Source organism: Ranitomeya imitator, chromosome 5 (genome assembly GCF_032444005.1).
Source record: "Ranitomeya imitator isolate aRanImi1 chromosome 5, aRanImi1.pri, whole genome shotgun sequence".
Classification (NCBI taxonomy): Eukaryota; Metazoa; Chordata; class Amphibia; order Anura; family Dendrobatidae; genus Ranitomeya; species Ranitomeya imitator.
Window position 1 is genome coordinate 106,511,679 of NC_091286.1, and position 26,763 is coordinate 106,538,441.

The 26,763-nt window shown below is 44.9% G+C and overlaps 1 protein-coding gene across 3 annotated transcripts in view; it reads left to right on the top strand.

Moving 5' to 3' along the window:
• Positions 1-26,763, top strand: part of MTR (5-methyltetrahydrofolate-homocysteine methyltransferase) — a 121,247-nt gene that overhangs the window by 52,705 nt on the left and 41,779 nt on the right. For all 3 annotated transcript variants that reach the window (XR_011321919.1, XM_069769010.1, XM_069769011.1), the window contains 10 exons: positions 6,848-6,960; positions 7,604-7,744; positions 7,863-8,048; positions 8,877-9,056; positions 16,687-16,803; positions 20,116-20,256; positions 23,360-23,449; positions 23,876-24,028; positions 25,560-25,667; positions 26,474-26,574. Coding sequence is in view for 2 of the 3 variants with exons in the window: in XM_069769010.1 (XP_069625111.1) it covers positions 6,848-6,960; positions 7,604-7,744; positions 7,863-8,048; positions 8,877-9,056; positions 16,687-16,803; positions 20,116-20,256; positions 23,360-23,449; positions 23,876-24,028; positions 25,560-25,667; positions 26,474-26,574 (1,330 nt within the window). In the remaining variant the exon portion in view is untranslated. The remainder of the gene's footprint in view (positions 1-6,847; positions 6,961-7,603; positions 7,745-7,862; positions 8,049-8,876; positions 9,057-16,686; positions 16,804-20,115; positions 20,257-23,359; positions 23,450-23,875; positions 24,029-25,559; positions 25,668-26,473; positions 26,575-26,763) is intronic.

Sequence of the window (26,763 nt, forward strand, 5' to 3'; positions counted from 1 at the left end):
TTAGAAGGCCATTCACAAACAGATTATTAATCACCATAATTAGACAAGCGTCATATAAAAACTATGTGCGGGCAGATTGTATCACAGTTGGTCTGTCCAATTATCCCCTTAATGACCACCAATACGTCTTTTAACTGACCTGAGATATAAGAGATATCAAAAACAGAAGAAGTAGATGTGGCACTCACCCAAGTTTTACCACATCTATTTCTTTTGTTTTTGATATCTGCTTACGACTTTTTTTGTGGAGCACCACCCGCATACTGCTGGATTTATACGTGCTATATGAGCCCTAATAAGGATCCCACGTCTACTATTGAACCGTCTGTTGTGTGATCGCCTAGTGCCGTTCATACTCTGCACTTTGTCTATGAGATATAAGAGACTGTAATCCCCATACAGGTGACAATCCAGAAGCTGTCAGGGGTACACTATATCTGACAACTTGCTGCATCAGCCACGGTCAGTGTTGGTACCAACCATGGCCGTTTAACCCCTTAAATACCGTTGTTAATAGTGACTACAACATCTAGATCCTTAAGAGTGTTGGGGGCTTCCTCTTTAACCCCATCGGCACCCTGGGATCATGATCGTGTGGTCCTGATGTTCGCGATGGCAATTCACGACCAAATAACGGCCTTAGAGTCTGTCAGCTATAGTGGCCTGTTCAGAAGTTAGCTACATTTAGGTGGTAAAAATACATTTTTTTGTAAATTTCCTTGAATTAATGAAAAATTACAGCTACATTTTTAAACTTCCTAAAAGGCTAACAAAATAAAATAACATTTTACAAATGGTACTGATGTAAAGCAGACATGAGGAAAATGTTATTTATTAATGTTTCTCCATCACCACATTGGGGGACACAGGACCGTGGGTGTATGCTGCTGTCACTAGGAGGCTGACACTAAGTAAATACAAAAAAGGGTTAGCTCCTCCTCTGCAGTATACACCGCCCACTGGCTCCGGATAACACCAGTTCTTGCTTAGTGTCCGTAGGAGGCACACTGCGTCTGTTTCTTTCCAGACGTTCTTACTTTTATTTTTATTTTTATTTTTTCACTTTGCGCAAGAGGATGAAAGGGGCGACGGACCCTTTTAAGTGGTCCGATCTCCCTCGAAACACCAACAGGCGAGCATGGCGAGTTTACTCCCCGTACCCTTTCCTGCGACGTGGGATGCTCGGCCGTGGACATCCCCTGTGAAATCCTAGGGGAGCGAACCCTTAGGATACACAGAGGCCATCTTCCCAGAGTACTGTCCGGCCACCTCCCTCTGCTCCACCACTAAAAGAATAGCGGTGCTGCAAGGAGCTTCCCAGTCCCTCTCCAGCCCCTCATCAAGAGGGCGCTGGATCGAGGTGGACTGCATCGCCTTTCATACCTCACCTGAAGAGGCTCTCAAGCGGTGAGTCTTATAGGGTAAGGGGGGCTCCCGAGCGCACCGCGGGCCTGGCCGCATCTTGCGGCCGGGCACCGCTAATTTAGTCCCGCTTCTGATTCTGCTAGGCCGCGGTCCGCCCACAGTGCGCGTTTCGTGCGAGGCCCCGCCCAGCGCTTCTCGCACAGTGCGAGAAGCGCCCTCCAAGCTCTCGGCGGCCATCTTGTCACAACAGGGGGACCTCAACGCCACTTCTCCTCACTGGTCTCAGTGCGGCATCTGGACACAGGACCTGGGTACGCGCGCTGCGCGCTGACACAGCTCCCATCCTTCTGCAGGCTCCGCTTTACTCAGTGCTCCATTTTACTAGCTGTACAGTGCTCCGTTTTTACTAGCCGCACAGTGCTCCGCTTTACTAGCTGCACAGCCTGCATGGAGATTAACAGACATGGCTCTGCCTAAACACAAAAATTCTGCAAAAACGCATACAGTGTTCTTTACTTCTTGCACCTCCTGTCAGGCTGCGCTACCAAGCGGGCATACTGCCCCGCTCTGTAATGCTTGTGACCCTAAAAGCGCTCAGGAGCCCCCCACCGCAAACGAGCCTGTGGTGACCAGTCCCCCTAAGTGGGTTTCGCATTCTATGGCTTCTTTGACTAAGGCTATTGAGTCCCTCCAGGATCCAACCAGGAGCAGGACCACTAATCCACCTATTCAGGAGGATTCCCCTACAGCAGGGGAATCTTCAGCCTGTAGGAGCCGCTCTCATTCTAAGCACAAGCGGCCATCTAGGAAGCACGTCCGTAGCTCGTCCCCCAGGCCCTCTGGTGCCTCGGCGTCTGGTGGCTCAGCTTCCCGCTCTCGCTCCCCAGGCACATCTTCCGACCAGGACTCTGATCCTGAGTCCAATGGGCCTCTAGATCTGGAGTCGCCAGGTTATCAGAGCACTATAGATAGTCTCATTGAGGCCGTCAACCAGTCCCTTCAGGTCGACGAGGAACCGGCGACCTCCAGTATGGATAATTCGGTGTCCTTCAAAAGGACTAAACGTACTCACAGGGTGTTTGCCAATCACCCGGAGTTCCAGGCCATAGTCCAGCGACATAGGGAGCGTCCAGACAAACGTTTTCAGGGCCAGAGATCTCTTGAGTCCAAATATCCCTTTTCTCCTGATCTCGGAAAACAATGGACAGAATCCCCTCCTGTAGATCCTCCTGTCAAACGTTTGTCTTCTAAAACTATCCTTTCCGTGACGGACGGATCTTCTATCAAAGATCCCACGGACCGCCTAGTTGACGGCCTCACCCGTTCAGTCTTTGAGGCTTCATGCTCGGCACTCTTCCCCTCCTTCGCTGCTACCTGGGTAGCCAAAGCCGTGGCTCTTTGGGCAGACTCTCTGCATAAGACCTTACAGAACAGCGACCTTTCTCCTGACATAGTGGAGCTTGCAAATCAGATCTCCTTGGCTGGCGATTACTTAGTAAATGCTTCCCTGGACGCAGCTAACTGCTCTGCACTTATGGCTGCTAACGCTGAGGCGATTAGGAGAGCGCTTTGCCTGAGGAACTGGCGAGCGGACTCTTTATCTAAAAAGTTGCTCACGTCTCTGCCATATCTCAGTGAAAAACTGGACAAAATGATTTCTGACGCTACGGGGGGTAAAAGTACTTCCCTTCCCAAGCAGAGATTCAGACAACCGTTCCGACGACAGCCACAGGTCCGGTTTCGGCCCTTTCGTGGAACCTACTCATGGCATTCCTCGGCCAGTTCCTCCGGTTACAAAATCGATTTTTTCCTCTCTCCAACCCGGTTTTTCGCTTCCCGCCCTCCCGAACCGAGAAGGCGCGCCCAAGCTTTTTCCCAGGCCATCCAGTCGCTCCGACAAGACGGAGTGATTGTCCCTGTCCCAGAGGACGAAAGATTCCGCGGTTTTTATTCAAACCTGTTTATGGTCCCCAAAAAGGATGGAACAGGGAGGCCCATCCTGGACCTAAAGCTCTTGAACGGATTGGTCAAAGTCCGTCATTTCAGGATGGAATCTGTTGTGAATTCTGTTGTCGAACTCCCTCCTGTGGTCGTGAATGGTACTTCGGCGAGTTCTGTCTATGGGCTCCCTCTGGTGGCTATGAGTGAAGCTGCTGCTTCTGAGGTTCCTTACACAGGTGACGTGGGTTATCCTTTGGTTGGCTTCTCTATTTAACTCCACTCAGATCGTTACTCCATGCCAGCTGTCAATGTTTTAGCATTGGTTCAGTTCGCTCCTGGATCTGCCTGGTTACCTGTCTTCTCCTGCAGAAGCTAAGTTCCTTATTGTTGTTTTTGCTCATTGTTTCTTTGTCCAGCTGGTTATCCTGATTTTGTCTTGCTAGCTGGAAGCTCTGGGATGCAGAGTGGCACCCTCCGCACCGTGAGTCGGTGCGGAGGACCCTTTTGCACACTCTGCGTGGTCTTTTGTAGGATTTTGTGCTGACCGCAAAGATTCCTTTCCTATCCTCTGTCTATTTAGTAAGTCTGGCCTCCCTTTGCTGAAACCTATTTCATTTCTGCGTTTGTGACTTTCATCTTTACTCACAGTCATTATATGTGGGGGGCTGCCTATTCCTTTGGGGAATTTCTCTGAGGCAAGTTAGGCTTTATTTTCTTCTCTAGGGCTAGCTATCTCTGAGGCTGTGACGAGGCGCCTAGGGAGCGTCAGGAGCGCTCCACGGCTATTTTTAGTGTGTGCGATAGGATTAGGGCTTGCGGTCAGCAGAGCTCCCACATCCCAGAGCTCGTCCTGTATGAGTTTAACTATCAGGTCGGGTGCTCCTAACCACCAGGTCATAACAGTACAGCCGGCCAAAAGTATTAATGCATCTCAATAGAGGGATAAGAGGACTTCTGAGACCATTTTTTTTCTTTGCACTGTGTTTTGTCTTTCTTTTCCCCTAGACCTTTGGGTGGTTCAGGACACAGGTGTAGAGATGGACATTCAGGGTCTATCCTCTTGTGTGGATCATCTCACTGCAAGAGTACAAAACATTCAAGATTTTGTGGTTCAGAATCCTATGTTAGAGCCTAGAATTCCTATTCCTCCCGAAGGTGGTGTCTTCCTTCCACCTCAATGAGGACATCGTACTTCCGTCTCTTTGCCCTGCTCTAACACACCGCGAGGAGAAGGCTCTTCACTCCTTGGATCTTGTCAGAGCCCTCAGGAAGTACGTGTCCAGGACAGCATCTTTTCGACAGACTGATGCTCTGTTCGTGCTCCCGGCGGGTCAGTGGAAAGGACTGGCCGCCTCTAAGTCGACAATCGCCAGATGGATTCGGTTGACTATTCAGGAGGCTTACCGCGTCAGAGGCAAGCCTATCCCTGCGGGCCTCAGGGCACACTGTACTCGGTCGGTGGGTGCTTCCTGGGCCATTCGGAATCAAGCGTCTGCAGAGCAGGTTTGCAAAGATGCGACCTAGTCTAGCCTGCACCTTTTTCAAAGCATTACAATGTCCATAGTCAGGCATCTTCAGATGCAAGCCTGGGTAGGCGTATTATGCAGGCAGCGGTTGCGCACCTGTAGTCAGCAGGTGCCATAAGTTTACACTGTTGGGTTGTTATTCCCCACCCAGGGACTGCTTTTGGACGTCCCACGGTCCTGTGTCCCCCAATGTAGCGATGGAGAAATTGGGATTTTTGTGTACTCACCGTAAAATCCTTTTCTCTGAGCCACTCATTGGGGGACACAGCACCCACCCTTGTTTCGCTTGTTGCCTATAATAAGTGTTCTAGTCCAGACATGTTGTTTCTATGGTTAAGATTTTTTTTGTTAATCTCCTACTGCGAACTGGTATTATCCGGAGCCAGTGGGCGGTGTATAGTGCAGAAGAGGAGCTGTGTCCTGTGTCCCCCAATGAGTGGCTCGGAGAAAAGGATTTTATGGTGAGTACACAAAAATCCCTATTTTTCTGTGGTATGACTATCTGGATTAAAGGGATAATCATTCAAAGTTTGAAAATTGCCAATTTTTTTTGAACATTTTTGTCAAATTTTATTTTATTTTTTATAAATAATCACAAAATATATCAACCTAAATTTACCTCCATCATAAACTATAATGCACCACAAAAAACAATCTCAAAATCACTGGGATTTGTTAAAGCATTCCAGGGTTATTAACACACAGTGACATTGGTCAGATTTCAAAAATTTGGCCTGGTCACTAAGGGGTTAAAAGTTATTGCTCCACAGAGTATAATGACCCTTCACTGCTATAGTGATATGCACCAAACTGTTAGGACTAGTGATGAGTGAATATACTCGTTACTTGAGATTTCTCGAGCATGCTTGGGGGTCCTCCGAGTATTTTTTAGTGATCGGAGATTTAGTTTTTCTTGCCGCAGCTGAATGATTTACATCTGTTAGTCAGCATAAGTACATGTGGGGATTCCCTAGCAACCAGGCAACCCCCACATGTACTTATACTGGCTAACAGATGTAAATCATTCAGCTGCGGCAATAAAAATGAAATCTCCGAGCACTAAAAAATACTCGCAGGACCCCCGAACATGCTCGAGAAATCTCGAGTAACGAGTATATTCGCTCATCACTAGTTAGGACCATAGTACAGGGCTTATATCCTCATCCTCTGATGACTTAGATGGCTGCCTACATTAGCAGACTGGCATTGAAATTGGGAAACCAGGGCACCTATCACAATAAGTGTGTTATCAAGTATATTCAATTTTCTTTTACAAATAATTAAACTTTTTTTTTACTGGAAACCCATTTAACGGCAAAGAGTATCAGGCAATATGGGAGACCTCTATGTCCAATTAATCTTTATTAAGATATAAAACTAAATTATTCATTACAGACTTTGAGATCTAAAAATTAAATGGTGTTTAAAGTTGCGGAAGGACCGAAAACAGCTCTCCAGATTTTTGTTTTTGCATAAATAATGCAGCATGAGCTAATTTTTTTAAGAATTGTGTAGCAGCTATTGTGCATGCCTTGTGTATATTGTTTTTTAGATGTGCCAATTTTGCCATGTTGATTTTTACCTCTTACCCTAAAGTAGATTACATTTCCCAAGATGCTTTTAACATTGCAGAAGGGGGTGAAGTCTCATTTGTACTTTCTCTGCTCTGAGTTCTAGTTAATGGCGATGGTTGTAAATCATTGGTAACAAAAAAATGTTCGCACTGCAGATTCTCAGTGTGTAATTGGTCTCCCCTGCCTCTTGCTTGTAATAGATTTCCCCCTACCAACAATTACAAGCAGGAGGCAAGTATAGCTGTATAGTAGATACAACTGTACAAGGATGAAATAAATGACATAGCTAGGTTATTGGTGATTAAATATTATATGTGCAAAAACTATTTTGCTGTAATGCAACGTTAATCCTCTGAATGTAGTGTACACAATATTTTGTTTCAGTGATGCCTTCAGAAATAACAACTGTAACATGAATTGGGTTTGATTATCTTTGCCCAGGTATGGAACCATTTAGAATAGGGCCTTATACAAACTTTGTTAATATTGGGGAGCGATGTAATGTGGCCGGTTCGAGAAGATTTGCCAAGCTCATTATGGCGGGAAATTATGAGGTAAGTTGTATAGAATAACGCATTGTATTTTTACTTCATGTCGGTATTCTTTTAGTTTGCTTGTGTGGATACAGCAGGGTACTACTTTATTATTTAGCACTGTTCTTGTGCAATGAGTACTTCTTTTTGCAGTTGCTGTAAAGAGTGTAAGGCTGGGACAGACGGCCATTGTAATAAATGGTGCAGTAGCGTCCGCAGTTCTGTGTGCTTGTGCACATCGTGAATGTTTGCGGAAACTGCCTGCTATTACATGCACTATTTTCTTCCATAAAGCAGACCAAAATATTGTTGCATTTTTTCCCACACATACTTGAGAATATCACTCATGTATACTACCAATTAGGCTTCCAGTGGGCCGTGTGTTTTACATTTTGCACATCAACCACAAAAAATTGTTGTCTAAACATGGCCTTACGGTTAAATACTGTCTCTGGCTCCTCTTACAATTGTGAAAAAATGATATATAGGGGAATACCCCGTTTCGCACCGCTTCCCATTTCTTTCTCTGACGCGTGTAGGACTGTACTAGGAGCAATGCTGGAAGACTATCATATTACATGGATATGCTGTGCAGTTCCTTGTCTGCTGGTGAAACCCTAGTACAACTGTCTTTTTAACCAAGTTATATCTGTTGTCCTAACAGGAAGCACTTACAGTCGCAAAAGCGCAAGTAGAGATGGGTGCACAAGTCCTTGACATTAATATGGATGACGGCATGCTGGACGGCCCCAGAGCCATGGCGCGGTTCTGTAATTACATTGCGTCTGAGCCTGATATTGCGAAGGTAAACCTCTCATTGTGCTGCATTTTTATAATCGGGTGTAATGGGATACATCAGGCAGCCTCATTATTTTAAGAACAGATGTCCTATAAAATATTTTAATGTATATTTAACCTCACAGGTACCACTGTGTATTGATTCATCCAACTTTGATGTGATTAAGGCTGGGCTGAAATGTTGCCAAGGAAAATGTATAGTGAACAGCATCAGTCTGAAAGAGGGGGAAGAAGACTTTCTGGCAAAAGCCAAGATGATAAAACAGTTTGGCGCGGCGGTGGTCATCATGGCTTTTGATGAAGTAGGGCAGGTATGTTTTCTTCTGTGGTCTGTTACCGTATATATTGCATGCCTGCGTGTGGCCGTATATTAGATAGATGTTGGCAGGTTCTGTTTACAATGAATGCGCTTGGAGGTGTTTCTGGGCTGATGATATTAGATTGTAAAACCTGACACCTGATGGGGCGGCAGCACACCTACTTGGCCCACTGCTATCTAATATATAGCCGCATTATAAGCAGAAAAGGGACATTACATCTTCACAACACTATTCAACCACAAACATTAAAGCATTAAATTAATAGTAAACATTTGCATGTAAGGATTGTGTCATCATTCATGAACTTACTGGAAAACTTTAATGGTAGTTACATTAATGGTTTAGTTGTGTTCTTTTTTAACATGCTTTAAAACTGTTGTCTCAAGTCCCTAACTTCAGGAGTGCATGGCTCCCCAGTGTCCTGGCCTCCTGTGCGCCTCAGAAGATTGACCGTTCCAGAGCACAGCTGAGCCCAGACATCCCACTTTCCAATGCTACAAACAAAAACAAATTTGTCTGCTGCATTGGAACAACACAGTGACACTAAAGCTCACTGTACCTGGCTGACTTGTGACAGTGCGCGCTCCTTGCTTAGGAAACCAGCTACCTCTTATAAACGACAAAGGTGGCCAATAACGTACTCAACAAGCAATACATTATAGAATAAAAATGATTTGTTATTGAGAACAGAGGCCTTTTAATAAAATATATTTCAAAGTTGCTGTTTTATACACTCTGCAATTTTATGCGTTTTGAACCCAAGCCAGCCCCTGTAAGATGTACTGTTAATGTGTGTATTATTCATTTTCATTCATATAGGCTACAGATGCAGAAGCAAAAGTCCGCATTTGCACTAGAGCCTACAATCTCTTGGTTACTAAATTGAAATTTAACCCCAATGATATCATATTTGATCCAAATATCTTAACAATTGGCACTGGCATGGAGGAGCATGATAAGTATGCCATTCACTTTATTGAAGCCACCAAAACAATAAAGGTAAGCAGCAGCATAGACTAAATATTCAGTGGGTCATGTGAACGCTTTCCTTATTGATGTTTTTATTATTTGCAATACTGGGTCGAAGTTTTCATACAGACGAGCGTATATATCGGATGTGTGTTATCTTGTTTTTGATCGGATTGCACACGCACAGCACTTTGACTAATGTTATTCAATGGGACTGTCCAGAAGACCGATTTTTCTCTCGGTCCGACTGTTCGTGAGGAAAAAAATTGCAGCATGCAGTATATTCTTCCGAGTCTCGGATGAGACTCTCCCATTCAAGTCATCATGTGCATAAAAGAAAAATTGGATCCCACACAAAATCCATGTGCCGTCTGATTTTTACAAATGCATTTCCATTATGAACCTATGAAATTGTATTTTGACAATGTACGTTTATGAACCTGTATCGCACACGTATGTATTTAGAAATAGCACCCCGAAGGGAAAACTTTTAAAGAAGAAACTCCGTAAATAGCAGTTAGTGTGCCTGGCACTATCACTGTACACAGTGTGCAGAATTATTAGGCAAGTTGTATTTCTCCTACGCCTCATTGGGGGACACAGGACCATGGGTGTTATGCTGCTACCACTAGGAGGACACCAAGTTAACACATAAAGAATAGCTCCTCCCCTGCAGTATACACCCTCCTGCTGTCTCTCAGTGAACCAGTTCTTGCTTAGTGTCTGTAGGAGGCACTTGGGTCTGCTTTCATACCCCACCATTTTTATTTTCATTTTTTATTCTATTTTTTCCCTTAACGGAGCGAATGTGGGTGAGGGACCCTTTCTAGGTTCCGATCTCCCCCGAATCATCAACAGGCAATTACGTGGAGCATTCCTCCCGTATCCTTTCCTGCAACGTTGGATGTCAGCCCTGAGCTCACGTTACGGGTGACGGTTCCTTCGCGTTCCGATCTCCCCCCTCCATAGCAGGCGACCACATGGAGTAGTCCTCCATCTACTTCTCCTGGAGCCAGCTGCATAGCCGGACATATTATGTATGGCGTCCATGCAGCCCCCACTGCATCACCACTGCTCTCCACCCCCTCCCTGACTATGGCGATGGTGGATTGAGCATCGGCCCACCGTATCTACCGTGAGTACACTGCGGGGGCCGAGGCGCTGGGGGGTCCTGGTCCCCGGGGTATGGAAGGTCCGCACTTCTAACAGGGCATAAATCCCGGGTCCGTGGGTGGTCCGCAGGGTGGCTTTTCTATAAAGGAGTGCTGCTGAGGATGGCACTAATAGCGGTCACAACGCTGCAACCGCAAGCTTTTAAAATTTAGTCCCCGGCTTTTCCCCTTCATACAGGCCGGAGTTTTTGGCCACGCCCACCGGCAATTGCCGCCGTCCATCTTTTCTAGTGCTTCTCGTTCCCTGAGAAGCACTCTCACAGTTCTCGGCAGCTATCTTGGGACACCCACAGCGCTGATGCTGCAGCGCTGCTCCAGCTTTCCTAATCACAGCCTTCAGGACCATACATTGCGGACCTTCCCTGGGGAGTCAAGACACAGGACCTGGGTAAGCTGTAGAAACATAGCTTAACCCTTCCCCTGCTAGTAAGCGCTCTCCTCAAGGCTACTATGTCTCAATCAAGGCCTCACAAAAAGTCTGGGAAAACCCACACTGTATTCTTCGCTGCATGTACCTCTTGTAAGGTCTCATTACCCCGGGGTCACAATACTGCATTGTGCACAGCTTGTTAACCACCTGTTACTGATACCGAACCTAGTGAGCCTGGTCCCCCCAAGTGGGCTACCTCTCTTACCCAGTCTATGGCATCCCTGGCAAAAGCATTAGAATCGTTCCGAGACCCCTCCTCTAACCAGGGCGCTGTTACGGATGACGCTTCTGATCCTTAAAACCCCTTGTACTCTTGGGGTTGTACCTTGCCAAGGAGCTCTCGCTCTTCCAGCAAAAGAACTCATGCCATATTCCCAGACCATCACTGGGTTTCGGGTTCTGAAAGCTCCATTTCTCGCTCCCCTTCCATTGGGGCTAGTAGATAACCTGTTTCAGAGGACGATTCTGATACGTCCCTATATCAGGAATTTCATCACGATCAGGAGACTCTCGACTGAGTCAGTAAATAAGGCTTTGAAACTTGAGGAGGAACCTTTATCTAAAACGGATCATGCCGTGTCCTTTAAGAGGACCAAGCAAGCTCACAGAGTGTTCGCCACTCATTCAGAATTTAAGGAAATTGTTGAATCTCACACGATCCGTCCCAATAAACGATTCACAGGGCAGAATCCCATGGAATCAAAATATCCCTTTGCCCAGGAACTAAGAAAAGATTGGTCTCAATATCACCCGGTAGATCCTCCGGTATCACGCCTGGCTACTAAATCTATTTTATCCTCTTCGGAGGGTGCATCTATTAAAAACCCAACCGATCGTCAGATCGACAATATGGCGCCTTCAGCCTTTGAAGCCTCAGCAGCCGCACTCTTCCCATCTTTTGCCGCTACGTGGGTGGCTAAGGCTATGACCCACTGGGCTGAGGTCTTGTCCCCCCCCCCGAGATAGCAGACATCGCTACGCAGATAGCCAGAGCTGGAGATTTTGTAGTTACCACGTCCCTGGACACTGCTAACTGTGCTTCGCAAGCAGCAGCAAACACCATCACCATCCGGAGGTCCTTATGGCTCAGGAACTGGAATGCGGATTCGGCTTCCAAAAAGTCATTGACTTCTCTTCCATATCAGAGTGGTTGCCTTTTTTGGTGAAAAGCTCGACCAATTAATTTCCGACGCCACTGAGGGAAGAGTAAATTTCTTCCACAACAGAGACACTTTCGGCCCTTTCGGAACCAGCAGCAACAGGCTCAGTCCCGGGTTTTTTTTTTTTTGTTTTTTTTTCCCCCCTCTTTAACTCAAATTGGTCCTCTACTTCCACATCTTCTGGCCCTGGCCAGGCACAACGTAGGGATAGAGGTCCTCAGACCTCTTACAATCCTTCCCCTTCGTGGAGAGGCAGGCCTAGGCAGTCAGGATCCAGTGGGACCAGGCCGGGCAGGTCTCCCACACAATGACTTCCTGAGGTATCCGGAGGACACCCTCAAAGTAGGTGGTCGCCTGCTTTCCTTCAGCGGCGCATGGCTCTCGGTCGTTCACGACGAATGGGTCCACGACCTAGTGTCCTCCGGATACAAGATAGAATTCTCCTCTCTTCCACCAAATAGCTTTTTCCTGTCTTCTCCTCCCAGGGAAAAGGCATCAGAGTTTTTCCAGGCCATAAGCTCTCTAAAAGAAGACAGGGTTATTATCCCGGTCCCTCTAAGCGAAAAGTTTCAAGGTTTTTATTCAAACCTGTTCATTGTTCCAAAGAAGGACGGTACAGTACGGCCCATACTGGACCTAAAACTGCTGAACAAGTTCGTCAGGGTACGACGGTTCCGGATGGAATCGCTTCGTTCTGTCATCGTCTCCATGGAGAAAGGCGAGTTCCTGGCATGTATAGACATCCAGGACTCGTACCTCCACATTCCAATTTTACCTTCTCACCAAAGGTTTCTACGCTTCGCAGTTCAGGAAGATCACTTTCAATTTGCTGCTCTGCCCTTCGGCCTCGCCACCGCTCCCAGGGTATTCACCAAGGTCATGACGGCCGCCGTGGCCATCCTTCATACCCGAGGTGTGGTGGTGTTACCGTATCTAGAGGATATCCTCATCAAAGGATCCTCTTTCTGCACCTGCAAGGAGGCCATGACATCACAATAGATACTTTCTCGCCTGGGTTGGAAGATAAACTTCAAAATATCTTCCCCAGTACCAGCTCAGCGAATTTCCTTTCTAGGAATGATACTGGACTCATCCCAAGGGGTTGGTACTTCCCCCGGAAAAGATCTCAGTCTTATAGCGGGAAGCTCTCCCAACCTCATATTCACTCTCTGCGTTTCAGTATGAGAGTCCTCGGCAGGATGGTAGCAGCCTTGGAGGCAGTCCCATTCGCTCAACTACACCTCCGCCCCCTACAACATGCTCTCCTGGCTGTGTGGGACAGGAACCCGTTCTCTCTCGATCGTCGTTTTCTCCTTCCCCAGCAAGTCAGTCTCTCAGGTGGTGGACTTTGAAGTCCTCTCTGAATCAAGGGAAGTCTTTTCTCCCAGTACATTGGCTAGTTGTGACAACAGATGCCAGTCTTCTGGGTTGGGGAGCAGTGTTCCACCATCACACAGCTCAGGGCCCCTTGTCTCTTCAGGAAGCACGCCTGCCCTTCAACATCATGGAAATACTGGCAATCAGGGCTCTTCTCCAATTCCATCCCTTCCTGGCAGGTCGTCCCATCAGGATTCAGTCCGACAATGCCAACCGGCAGGGGGAAACACGCAGCAAGGCAGCCATGACCGAGGTAGGCCACATTCTCCGTTGAGCCAAGGAAAACTGCTCAATGATCTCAGCGGTTCACATCCCGGGAGTGGAAAATTGGGAGGCAGATTTCCTCAGCCATTAAGGTCTCGACTCTGGAGAGTGGTCTCTCCATCCGGAGATCTTCCACCAGATCTGCTGTTGTTGGGGAACCCCGGACGTGGATCTGATGGCCTCACAGCTAAATTCCAAGGTTCCCAACTTCAAAGCTCGGTCTCACAATCCGGAAGCCATCGGGGCAGATGCACTCGTTCACTCGTGGCATCAGTTCCAGCTTCCGTACATATTTCCCCCGCTTCCTTTATGGCCGAGAGTCATCAAGAAGATCAGAGCGGAGGGGATACCAGTAATCCTGATTGTGCCAGATTGGCCGCGCAGGGCTTGGTACGCCGAACTATTTCAACTAGTCGCCGATGTCCCCTGGCGATTACCGAATTGCGCAGAGCCCCATTAACCACCAGAACTCCGAGGCCCTGTGTTTGACGGCATGGCCGATGAGTCCTGGGTGCTAGCACAGGCAGTCTTCTCTCCACGATCAGCGCTAGAAAGCCTACTTCTATGCGTATTTATCATCGCATTTGGAAGATCTTCTCATGGTGCAAGGACCGAGGATGCTCTTCTCTTGAATTTTCCATTCTTTCCATCCTCCAATTCCTTCAGTCGGGTTTGGACTTAGGTCTCGCCCTTAGTTCTCTTAAAGGGCAGATTTCAGCCTTGTCAGTCCTGTTCCAACGAAGAATTGCCAACAGATTACAGGTGATGACGTTCATTCAGGGAGTCTCCCATGTGGTGCCGCCCTATAAGATGCCGTTGGAACCATGGGACCTTTAATTTGGTCCTCGGAGTCTTGCAGGAGGCCCCTTTTGAACATCTGCAGGACGTTTCCCTGTCTTTTCTGTCATGGAAAGTTGCCTTCCTGGTTGCGGTCATGTCCATCCGATGACTCTCAGAGCTGGCGGCTTTGTCTTGTCGAGTTCCTTTCCTCATTTTTCATCAAGATAAGGTGGTTTTGAGAACATCCTCGTCTTTTCTACCGAAAGTTGTCTCATCTTTCCACCTCAATGAGTAAATTGTCTTGCCTTCACTTTGCCCGGCACCAGTACATCGCACCGAGAAGGCTCTTCACACACTGGACTTGGTGAGAGCTCTTAGCAGATACGTCTCGAGGACAGCGTCTTTCCGCAGGTCAGATGCCCTGTTTATGCTCCCGGAACGGCCAAGGAAAGGTCTATCCGCTTCCAAAGCTACGATGGCCAAGTGGATTTGTTCAGCTATCCAGGAATTCTACTGAGTCAGAGGTCACTCTGTCCCAGCAGGGATTAAGGTTCATTCTACTCGGTCAGTGGGTGCGTATTGGGCCATCCGGCACCAGGCATCGGCAGCACAAGTCTGCAGAGCTGCGACTTGGTCCAGCCTCCATACGTTTACAAAACATTACCATGTCCATTCTCAGGCCTCGGCAGATGTGTCTGTCGGCAGACAAATTTTGCAGGCGGCAGTGCCGCATCTGTAACTTGTGGGTACAAGGAGCAATTGCAGTGGATTGTTTCCCACCCAGGGACTGCGTAGGAGAAATATGGATTTTTGTGTACTCACTGTAAGTGTCCTCTTAGTGGCAGCAGCATAACACCCATGGTCCTGTGTCCCCCAATGATTGGCTTGGAGAAAAGAATTTTACGGTGAGTACACAAAAATCCCTATTTTGATCACATGATACTTTAAATACATGTTGTCCTACTCCAAGCTGTTCAGGCTTGAGAGCCAACTACCAATTAAGTAAATCAGGTGATGTGCATCTCTGTAATGAGGTGGGGTATTGTCTAATGACATCAAAATCCTATATAAGGTGTGCTTAATTATTAGGCAACTTCCTTTCCTTTGTCAAAATGGGTCAGAAGAGAGATGTGACGGGGTCTGAAAAGCCAACGTTGTGAGATGTCTTGCAGAGCGGTGCAGCAGTCTTGAAATTGCCAATCTTTTGAAGCGTGATCACCAAACGTTTCATGGCAAATGGCCAACAGGGTCGCAAGAAGCGTGTTGGGCAAAATAACTGCCCATGAATTGAGGAAAATCAAGTGTGAAGCTGCCAAGATGCCATTTGCCACCAGTTTTGCCATATGTCAGAGCTGCAACGTTACTGGAGTATCAAAAAGCACAAGGTGTGTGATACTCAGGGACATGGCCAAGGTAAGGTAGGCTGAAAAACGACAATCTTTGCACAAGAAACGTAAGATAAAACATCAAGACTGGGCCAAGAAATATCTTAAGACTGACCTTTCAAAGGTTTTATGGACTGATGAAATGACAGTGACTCTTGATGGGCCAAATAGATGGGCCAGAGGCTGGATCAGTAAAGGGCAGAGAGCTCCACTCCGACTCAGATGCCAGAAAGGTGGAGGTGGGGTACTGGTATGGGCTGGTATCATCAAAGATGAACTTGTGGGATCGTTTTGGGTTGAGGATGGAGTGAAGCTCAACTCCCAGACCTACTGTCAGTTACTGGAAGACAACTTCTTCAAGCAGTGGTACAGGAAGAAGTCGGTATCATTCAAGAATAACATTATTTTCATGCAGGACAGTGCTCCATCACATGCCTCCAACTACTCCACAGTGTGGCTGGCCAGTAAAGATCTCAAAGAAGAAAAGATAATGACATGGCCCCCTTGTTCACCTGAGCTGAACACCATGGAGAACCTGTGGTCCCTCATAAATTGTGAGATCTAGAGGGAGGGAAAACAAGTCCGCCTCTCGGAACAGTGTCTGGGAGACTGTGGTGGCTGCTGCACGCAATGTTGATCGTAAACAGATCAATCAACTGACAGAATCTATGGATGGAAGGCTGTTGAGTGTCATCATAAAGAAAGGTGGCTGTATTGGTCACTAATTTTGGGGGGCTTTGTTTTTCCATGTCAGAAATATTTATTTCTAAATTTTGTGCAGTTATATTGGTTTACCTGGTGAAAATAAACAAGTGAGATGGGAATATATTTGGTTTTTATTAAGTTGCCTAATAATTCTGCACAGTAATAGTTACCTGCACAAACAGATATCCTCCTAAGATAGCCAAATCTAAAAAAAAACACTCCAACTTCCAAAAATATTAAGCTTTAATATTTGAGTCTTTTGGGTTGATTGAGAACATAGTTGTTGATCAATAATAAAAATCATCCTCTAAAATACAACTTGCCTAATAATTCTGCACACAGTGTAATTTGGTATTGGTAATTACAAATTATTTTGTCCTTTATAAGGAAACACTAAAAGGCGCGAAGGTCAGTGGCGGTCTTTCCAACCTTTCTTTCTCATTCCGAGGAATGGATGCCATCAGAGAATCCATGCATTCAGTATTTCTCTATCATGCTATTAAGGTAAGGATTTTATTAGAAATCTTCAGTCTCAGATATATGTGCTTTTGGATCTGTTGTATTTTGGGATTATTTAGTATCGTCTCAGTGTTTGCATGATATATTTCCATTATGTCATCAAGGTAAATGTCCTGACCCTTCATTTTAACATTGGGCGAGGGTCTCGTTGTCTGAAACTTCAGCAGAAATGTATTTTGACATATCAAATATTTTATTTATTTTTTGCATATGGCAAAACCACTTATAACAACTCTTTCTGTTATTTTTACATCACAATAAATGCCGACTCCTATCCTATCTCTGTGGCAGTGAAGCTACCCTACAGTCTCGTTGGCTTGGTTCACATTGCGTTATGGCTCTACGTTTAACGGACTACGTTACACCGCGGCATAACGCGGTGTAACGTAGTCTGTTAACGCCGCCATAGACAGCAATGGCGGAAGCATCACTAGCGCACGCCCACAATGGGCCGTCATTTGAGTGACGGACCCGAGATGCGGGCTGCAGCGTTTCCGGGTCCGTCACTGCTAGCGCAGATGGAGCTAGCAGAAGCTCCATCTGCAGTAGCGCTGTGCAAAAGTCGGCACTTGCGTTAGCGCAGTCCGTTCAACGTATGCATTGAACGGACTGCACTAATGCAATGTGAACCTAGCCTTAGTAGCAACAAATAGGAAAGCAAATCACCAATTTATCAGTCGTCCATGACAGCACCACAGAGAGAGGGGATCCGCCCTTCAGGAACAGGAAAGCTACAGATACATAAGAGCGGCACCTCTCCCAAGCATCAATTGGTTTCCTGTTCCTGGAGGACAGGATGCCCTACAGATTTCTACATTTGTAGTGCTCCACGACAGTGAGCGGAGCGGAGTCCGGGGGATGTCCGTCTCCAGAGACCAGCATCGGTAAGTATTCCCTTCCCCCCGGGGTCCGTTCAGCCTGCCTGGTGCCTCGGAAGATCCTGCGGCCGTCTGTCGTCCGGTTTGCGGGGTTCGGCGTGGCGGTGTGCGGCGGGGTCGGCCGGCGGTACAGGAATCAGTTGCCCGGGGTTGAGCCTCGGCTGCCATACACATCCCTGTGCGCTCTTTCCGGCGCCCGAAGTGGGGGGGCGGGGCCTAAACCGTAAGTCGAACGCCAGCCGGCTTCTGCAGGTGGTGCCGCTGTGCTGCAGCCACGTGCAGCGATGGCGGCGTGGGGGGCGGTCGGAGGCTATAGGGGGACTGGTGGCCACACGGGGAGGGGGCGGTACCGTTGGCCACACACCTGCTGACAATCCGGATCCGGGGGAAGGGCTATATATAGCCGCACAGAAGGTTGCAGGGCTGCTAATGAGCCCATCTGCAGCAATGGATGAGCCTGAAGCTCCCGTCGGTCTGCTGGAGCAGGAGCAGGACAGAGCCTCGGAAAGGTCCCATGCTAACCCCCAGCCGAAGACCCGCAGACGCAGTGATCAGCCCAGTCGCAGGACTTCGTCTAGACTGAAGGATCCGGTTAGTTAACCCAGTAATCCGGTACCTACTGCTGCTACCTGGGTAAGAGATATTTGTGAACCTGCCCTGATGCAGTCTTTTCCTATGTCTTTTCCTTAGGGAAAAAAGTGCACTGGCAAAGTAAAGAATAAGGAGTGTGCACTATGTGGTTGCCCTTTGCCAGACGCCTACCCTAAAAGACTATGTCAGTCGTGTGTGCGACAGATGGTAGGGAATATATATATATATATATATATACACACACATTGTACAGCGGTAGTACTAGTTAAATTACATAGGGTTTTTTTCCGCTCCCATAGGTGGCGGAAGAGTCTCCCGATTTTACTTCAAACCTTAGAGAAATTATCAGGAGAGAATTAAAAGATTCCTTAAAATCCTTGTCCCAAAGGGAGCCTTCCAAGAGAAGAAGGGAGCCTAGCGTGTCAGATTCAGATTCGTCTACTGCCCCTAGGAAAGAATATGATTCGGAAGCCTCCGTCTCCTTGGCATCCTCTTCAGAGGAGGATGCTAATCGATTCTGTTTCCCACTAGACCAGATAGACAGACTGGTTAAATCATTCAGATCCACCATGGGGGTGGCTGACGAAAAACAAGAACTTTCGGCGCAAAACCTAATGTTCGGCGGTCTAGACCCAAGAAAACGCAAAAAATTTCCACTTAATGACAGGGTTCAAAACCTTGTCAAAAGAGAGTGGAAAAAGTCAGAAATAAAGGGCTTCCTGCCACCGGCCTTTAAACGGAGATATCCCTTTGACGACCCCTTGGTGAACACGTGGGATAAGGCACCAAAATTAGACGCAGCGGTGGCTAAAGCTTCTAAAGGTACCTTCACACTGAACAACTTAACAACGATATCGCTAGCGATCCGTGACGTTGCAGCGTCCTGGATAACGAAATCGTTGTGTTTGACACGCAGCAGCGATCTGGATCCTGCTGTGACATCGTTGGTCGGAGCAGAAAGGCCAGAACTTTATTTCGTTGCTGAATCGGTGTGTGTGACGCCGATTCAGCAATGTCTTCACTGGTAACCAGGGTAAACATCGGGTTACTAAGCGCAGGGCCGCGCTTAGTAACCCGATGTTTACCCTGGTTACCATTGTAAATGTAAAAAAAAACAAACACTACATACTTACATTCCGGTGTCTGTCCCCCAGCCTCAGCTTCCCGCATTGACTGTGAGCGCCGGCCGGCTGTAAAGCACAGCGGTGACGTCACTGTAGTCCCTCCCTAAATAGTTACTCTCTGTAATTCTCTACGTGGTGCTGTCATGGACGACCGATAGTCTTAGTTACCGGTTAACTGTGTTTTTCGGAGTCCATGACAGCACCCGTACATACCCTCCCGTCTTCTTAAGTTCTGGGTGTATACCTCTTCCTTTTTTTTTAATATAGTCCACTCGTGGTGGATAGTTAAGTTGTAATATTTTTATATATATAAATTATGTCATTAACCTTGGTGGACCTCTTGTGCTCTGTAAACCAACCGATGCGTGGGAGAGGTGCCGCCCTTATGTATCTGTAGGTTTCCTGTTCCTGAAGGGCGGATCCCCTCTCTCCGTGGTGCTGTCATGGACTCCGAAAAAACACTGTTAACCGGTGAGTAACTAAGACTTTCATAAATAATAAAATTCTGCAATACATGACTCTGAAGATCTCTCATTAACTTCAGCGCAATCTACGTTTTTGTCTTGTATTTTTTTGGGGGGTCATTTTTCAGTGTTTCAACCAAGAAATCTGTGTAGTTGCATAAGTAAGTCACAAAGACATGGTGGCCTTATGTCTTAAATTGTGGAATGACGCAGTGTTGTATTGTTATCTGTTTTTTATAGATTGGCATGGACATGGGGATTGTAAATGCAGGAAACCTTCCTGTCTACGATGACATTGATAAAGAATTACTCCAGCTGTGTGAACATCTCATTTGGAATAAGGATCCGGAAGCAACAGAGAAGCTTTTAAAATATGCACAGGTTTGTAGTGAGCAGAACATAAGAAAAGATTCTTATTTACTGAAGTCACATTAAAGATCACTCATCAACAGGTGAGGGCAGGTGTTCTTATTTAAGGCAAAATCAAAAGGGGTACCCTATACTGCGCCCATGAACAAAAAAGGTCCCAAATACCGCATCAGAAACACGTTAAAAAAGCACACAAAAAATGCAATAAAAAAACGCAAATAACCGAATTTAAATAGGTGCAGAAATTCTGCAGTATCAGAACGCACTAAAAGCACATCAGGGAACATAGACGAATGGTCACCGCTTGGTAATGTTACTGTTCGTGCAAGATCTTGCTTTTTCACAACAAGAGGGATTGTGGGAGCCTGCTCTGCATGATGCGATCCCAGAATCGAAAGTTCGGAACGGACTTTTGCTAGAATGGAGGACATTCAAATACATGGGACCTCTTAGTTGATCTTTCTGCCCACCTCTTCCTTAAATAAAAAGGACAGCCCCAGATTGATGACAGGTACTCTTTAAGGATATGAGGTTGCTCCACTGCAACTTTGCATTCTGAAATCTAAGGCCGGGTGCACACGATGCAGAACTGGCAGCACATGTTCGCTGCATCCAAAGCGCTGCTGTTTATTGAACGCAGGGAAATCCACAAGTGTTCACTGAACCATGCTGATTCACCACTTCCAATACATTCTATTGATGTAATTACTTCGGGGGAGACTTTTCCACAGGAGAAATTGAAATGCTGTGGTCTGGAGAGACGTGCCACGTCAGTCACCGCGGGTGATCCACGGGCGTCTGTGGACGCATAGCGTGCATGGTATTTCTTGGAATCCCATCCACTTTGCTGTAACATCTGGCTACTGCGGGTATGATGTTGCATAAATAAGCAGTCGTCTGCACATACCCGGAGTTCAGCATGTAAAGAGGTATTCCATTTTCAGATGTTCATGTCTATATGTGGTGGTCAGGATGATGCAAACCATGAAGTGGGCCGTTCTGTAACTCACGTTCCCTTATGTCAGAGCCATTCAAACATTGTAACACAGCCTGCTACCATTATTCTGGCTGCCTCATTTACACAGGTATTGCTAGGCCAGCCATGACCGAGGTGGGAATACCTCTTAAAGTAAAGGCTGTCTCGGGTGTCCTGCACTACACTCCCTGACAGAAGTTATGTCGCTTATCCATGTTATGTAAATAAAGGCTTATAACCGGACGTTAAATTCATCCATTGGTTGTATAAATTATTCTTTTGAAAGCTGAAACCCTCCGAAATGTGGTTTAGGTTAAATATGACTAATAGCACCACAACTTCATTCACCAATGTTATGCAACATATATTTGTATCAATCAGCCGATGGTATTATCCCAGAAAATATAGATATATATGTTGTAACTCATATAGGATAAAATATAACTTTTACTAATTATATTAAAAGCCTAAAGCTCCCATACAAAAGTGCACAGTGCATAATACAAACAACATACAAACAACTGCAGAAAAATAGCGCTGAGAATAACATCCAAGATTATACAGCCCTATAGCCCTGATATTATATCATATCCTATTCAGGAATATACGAATAGGGTCCAACAGCTCTATACCTCTATGGTCACCAATACCTTATTGCCTAGGTGTATATAACAGTTATCGATACCCAATTGGGCACCTTAGATCTGTGATACCACTAAGAGGTTCTGAAATAGTCCCAGTACCGTAGAGGAAACCATATCCATCTACCATACTACAGTCTGGGATACAACAATCTATCATAGATTGGCAGCGTCAGTTGGACGGGCATGCTAAACAAACCCTGATGATATCCCCTGAGGAGTTGGAAACGAAACGCGTCGGGACAATGGTGGAGGACATCCACCACCACCAATATAACTGAGTACAGCGGTTGATGTGATGCGGGTGAGATTGTTCCTTATTATCTCTGCATAAACCGGCCATTAATGGATTCTTGATTGGGCGCAATAGGGTTACCGAACAGTCTTTTTTAGACTGAATATTGATGTAACTGGGGCGAGTTGGAATCCATTGTTGTATCCCAGACTGTAGTATGGTAGATGGATATGGTTTCCTCTACGGTACTGGGACTATTTCAGAACCTCTTAGTGGTATCACAGATCGAAGGTGCCCAATTTGGTATCGATAACTGTTATATACACCTAGGCAATAAGGTATTGGTGACCATAGAGGTATAGCGCTGTTGGACCCTATTGGTATATTCCTGAATAGGATATGATATAATATCAGGGCTATAGGGCTGTATAATCTTGGATGTTATTCTCAGCGCTATTTTTCTGCAGTTGTTTGTATGTTGTTTGTATTATGCACTGTGCACTTTTGTATGGGAGCTTTAGGCTTTTAATATAATTAGTAAAAGTTATATTTTATCCTATATGAGTTACAACATATATTTGTATTTTAAGTTATTTGTTTGAATATCACATTACTTTCTGTGGGCGACAAAACTTTTGTCTTGCCAAAATCTGACCATTCTATGTCCATTAACTGATCAATATTTCTGCATTGATGCCAATTTATTTTCTTTACCTAAACCACATTTCGGAGGGTTTCAGCTTTCAAAAAAATAATTTATACATCCAAGGGTTGAATTTAACGTCCGGTTATAAGCTTTTATTTACATAACATGGATGAGCGACATAACTTCTATCAGGGAGTGTATACCATTTTCATGAATTAAGGATCCATAATAGAACATCCATATAAATCTGTAGGTCCCTATTGTATCTCTGTGTGCCCATGGAGGGCCCAAAAATATCTTTGTCACACAACCTATATTGGGGTTCTACCACAAATTGCAAAAAAAATGTATTCTGTCCATGGTTTTTTTTTTTTCTGGTTAAATGCATAAAAAACCCCACATATATCACGTTTAAAAACCGTGACGTCAAAAACAACAACCTGATCCACCTTGGCACATCACCGCTGGGTGTATGGTCAAAGCCATGTGGGTATAGTTTCTTGTATGTAGTAAATGTAATAACATAGGCTTCTTGTTGTCCATTCCTCAGGTAGGAATGTATGATTTCATCAAATATTCTGTATTTCATTTTTCTATACTTTTTTTTTCCTGTTAAGACCACAGCTACCGGTGGTAAGAAAGTGATCCAGACTGATGAGTGGAGAAGTGGATCTGTGGAAGAGAGACTAGAATATGCTCTGGTCAAGGTAAATGCATGCATTAATATTAAATATGCAAATAAACCTGAATGCAATTAGTTTACACATTAGCACGTGTATAATAAGAGTAGTGTCATATATGATGGCCAAAACTCAGCCACAATGTGATCAAAAATGGACATCTGTTTTTTTTTTTTTTTTTTTTTTTTTTGTGGGCTTGTGAACAGTTCCATATACTTTAATGAGTAGTTGTTTTATCCATGAAAAACCAGGCTGAGACCTACCGTAAGTATCCTTGGGTATTGGCCAAAGTAGGGGGACAGGTCATCACTTTGCCCCGGTAGCTAGTTGGCACTGCCGTACTGCTAAGTACCTTCTGTAGTATTACACATTCACAACTTGAATTATACATTTTTGCTCTAGTGATCTGTCATGCTATATCCGTACTTTGCTTTTTATTTGTTTATTTTTTAGGGAATTGAAAAACATGTAATTGAAGACACAGAAGAGGCAAGAGCCAATAAAGAAAGGTATCCAAGACCCCTCCACGTTATTGAAGGACCTCTCATGAATGGCATGAAAGTTGTTGGACAGTTGTTTGGCGCAGGAAAGATGTTTTTACCACAGGTATTGTAGACAATTATAGAAGACAACATATTACTCCTTGTGGTGCTTTATGTAATCTAAAGGTTAAAGCAAGTCTATACACACTAGATAGAAATAGCCAAAATGGGCAACTGCAATACTTGAATGTGTGACTATTGCTTTAGCTTTTAATAGCTTTTGGTTGAAACACTTTAACCTTTCCTGACAAAGCGATTTTCCATTTTTAAGCTTTCATTTTTTTCTCCGCTTCTTCATAGATCCGTAACATTTAATTCTTTTTTGGTCGATGAAGCATTGTGTGGGATTATTTTTTGTGGGACAAATTGTAGTTTTGAAAGGCACCTTTCATTTTACTATTCAATGTACCGGAAAACAATTCCATGAGCGGTGAAATTGCAAAAAAAAAAAACACTTTTTTTTTTTGTTTGTTTTTTTTTAAAGGATTTGTTTTTGTGGCATTCATTGTACTGTAAAAAAAAACAAAAAAAACCCTGGGAATATGATTTTTTGCGTTAGTGTTATTACAATGATACTGCATTTATATAGGGTTTATTATTATTATTATTATTATTAACAACTGTGAAAAAATATCAGAAATTTGTAAATAACATGTATTTGTTTTGTCACCATTTTATGAGATTCATAACGTTTTTATTTTTTTGATGATGGGGGCTGTGCAAGTACTTGTGTTTTGCAGAACAAGTAGATATTTCTAATGATGCAATTTTGGGGTCAGTAGGGATATTTTGATTGCTGCTTATTGTAATTTTTAGCGGAGTTGTGGTAACAAAAAAAAGTGCAATCCTGGTATTTGGATTTCTTTTTTTCCTTTGCAGCGTGTAATGATCAGGTAATTAATACATTACACTTTTACGGACACGGCAATACCACTTGTGTTTATTTTTACAGTCTTTTTTTTTACTCATTTTTACGAGAAGAGAAGAAAGTGTTATTTATTCAAATTTTTTTTCCCCTTTGTCGTTGTTTTTACTTTATATTTTAGTGATTCTTTACTACAGTATTGCAGGATTTGGCAAAAATCAGGGTCTCCTATGAAGCACAACAAAGAGCTGATCTTCATAGGTCTGCTGTCATACCTGGCATGAGGACCTTCATCATGTGATGAGTGTACGGAGCAGAACACCACCGATCTGTCACTGCCGGCTTCTGCAAGTCAGAGAAACTGATCTGCAGCACCTGGCAGCAGCCACTGCAAAGTGAGACAGGACAGTGGTGGTCTGCTCCATACACTAGTATTTACGACTGGTCTTTCCAGCTGTGCAACAGCTGATTAGTGCACTGTTTATATCCAGCCTTTGCTCTGATTGAAGGGGTGCCGAGTGATGGAATTACATCCGCCTCATTGGTGACCTATCCTAAGGACAGACCATGTATATAAGAAAGCGTCAGACTTGCCTGAATTGTGCAGTGCTACTTTTCCTTCAACGATCACCTCCACTTTGTTCTGCTCAGTTTAACCGTCTGGCTTGATTATGGGTGGTGTGTCCCTTTTATTATTGAAATGTTCACTATTTTTTGCTTCTTGGTAAAGGTGATAAAGTCTGCTCGAGTTATGAAGAAGTCTGTCGGATATCTGATTCCCTTCATGGAGAAGGAGCGGGAAGAGATGAAAGCTGTAACTGGAAATACTGTTGATGACGTGAGTTTTTTTCCCATAGCACACCACCCAGTTACGAAAAACATGTAGCGATATCCAGTGATAAGAGTTTTTTGGGATATTTTTAAGATCCATACCAAGGAACCATTTCAGTAGCTACATGGTCGTGGCCATGGTGACGCGTCTTCGCTCCCACGCGTGTGTGACGCTACCTTGATGGCCCAGGTGACGATTGGTGGGTGCGTGCGACTTGACTCACATGTGCCGCCCACTTTAATCTCATTAGTCACCGTTCCAATCACTCGATCGGATGCTGATAATACTTAAGGTCCTCTCAGATAGTTTAGTATACTGGACCTCCTGAGAAAAAAATATACTGAGCACTCGAAATGCGCATTGGGGACTGTTTTTTTTCTATGGTTACAGTGCAGTTTGCGCTTCTATTTATGTGATTGAGCCTGCATACTATATATTTGTTATACTTATATGATTACTTGTGACCATTGTGTTTATTATATGTGGACTATGTCTCATGCTGTTATAGGTGTCTATCAATCATGGATATTGGGCTTGTACTGCCGGGTTACCCATGTACTGTCCTTAGACCTTTATGAATTTTATGTATACTTTATACTATATGTATGAAAAAATTGTCGTCATGTTTAAGCAGATAACTACTTTGTTCTTCCTCTTGTAATCCTACATGTTTTGGAGTTGTTTTTTTGCTATTTTAAGCAGAATTTTTCTGTGTCCAAACACCCCTTTTCTTCTATAATTATGCGTCTAGTGGATCTCATTTGTCTTAACATACCAATGCTTTATAAACCAAATGTTGGTGATATTTGTAGGATCCATACCAAGGAACCATTGTAATAGCTACAGTTAAAGGGGATGTACATGACATTGGCAAGAATATTGTTGGCGTGGTGCTTGGCTGCAACAATTTCAGGTATGTGGTCAAGAAATACATGATGCATCCATGGAAGTAAGCTAAAATTCTTAAAAAGAGTTTACTTTTTTTAGATCAATATTTTATTTGGGCCTTATGGTGTGTAAGTTCAGCCGATTTGATTACCATCAGATTTTTAATAGTAAATGACCCCCTCCCTTAATGAGTTGGGTTCTGATTTCCTCTTGA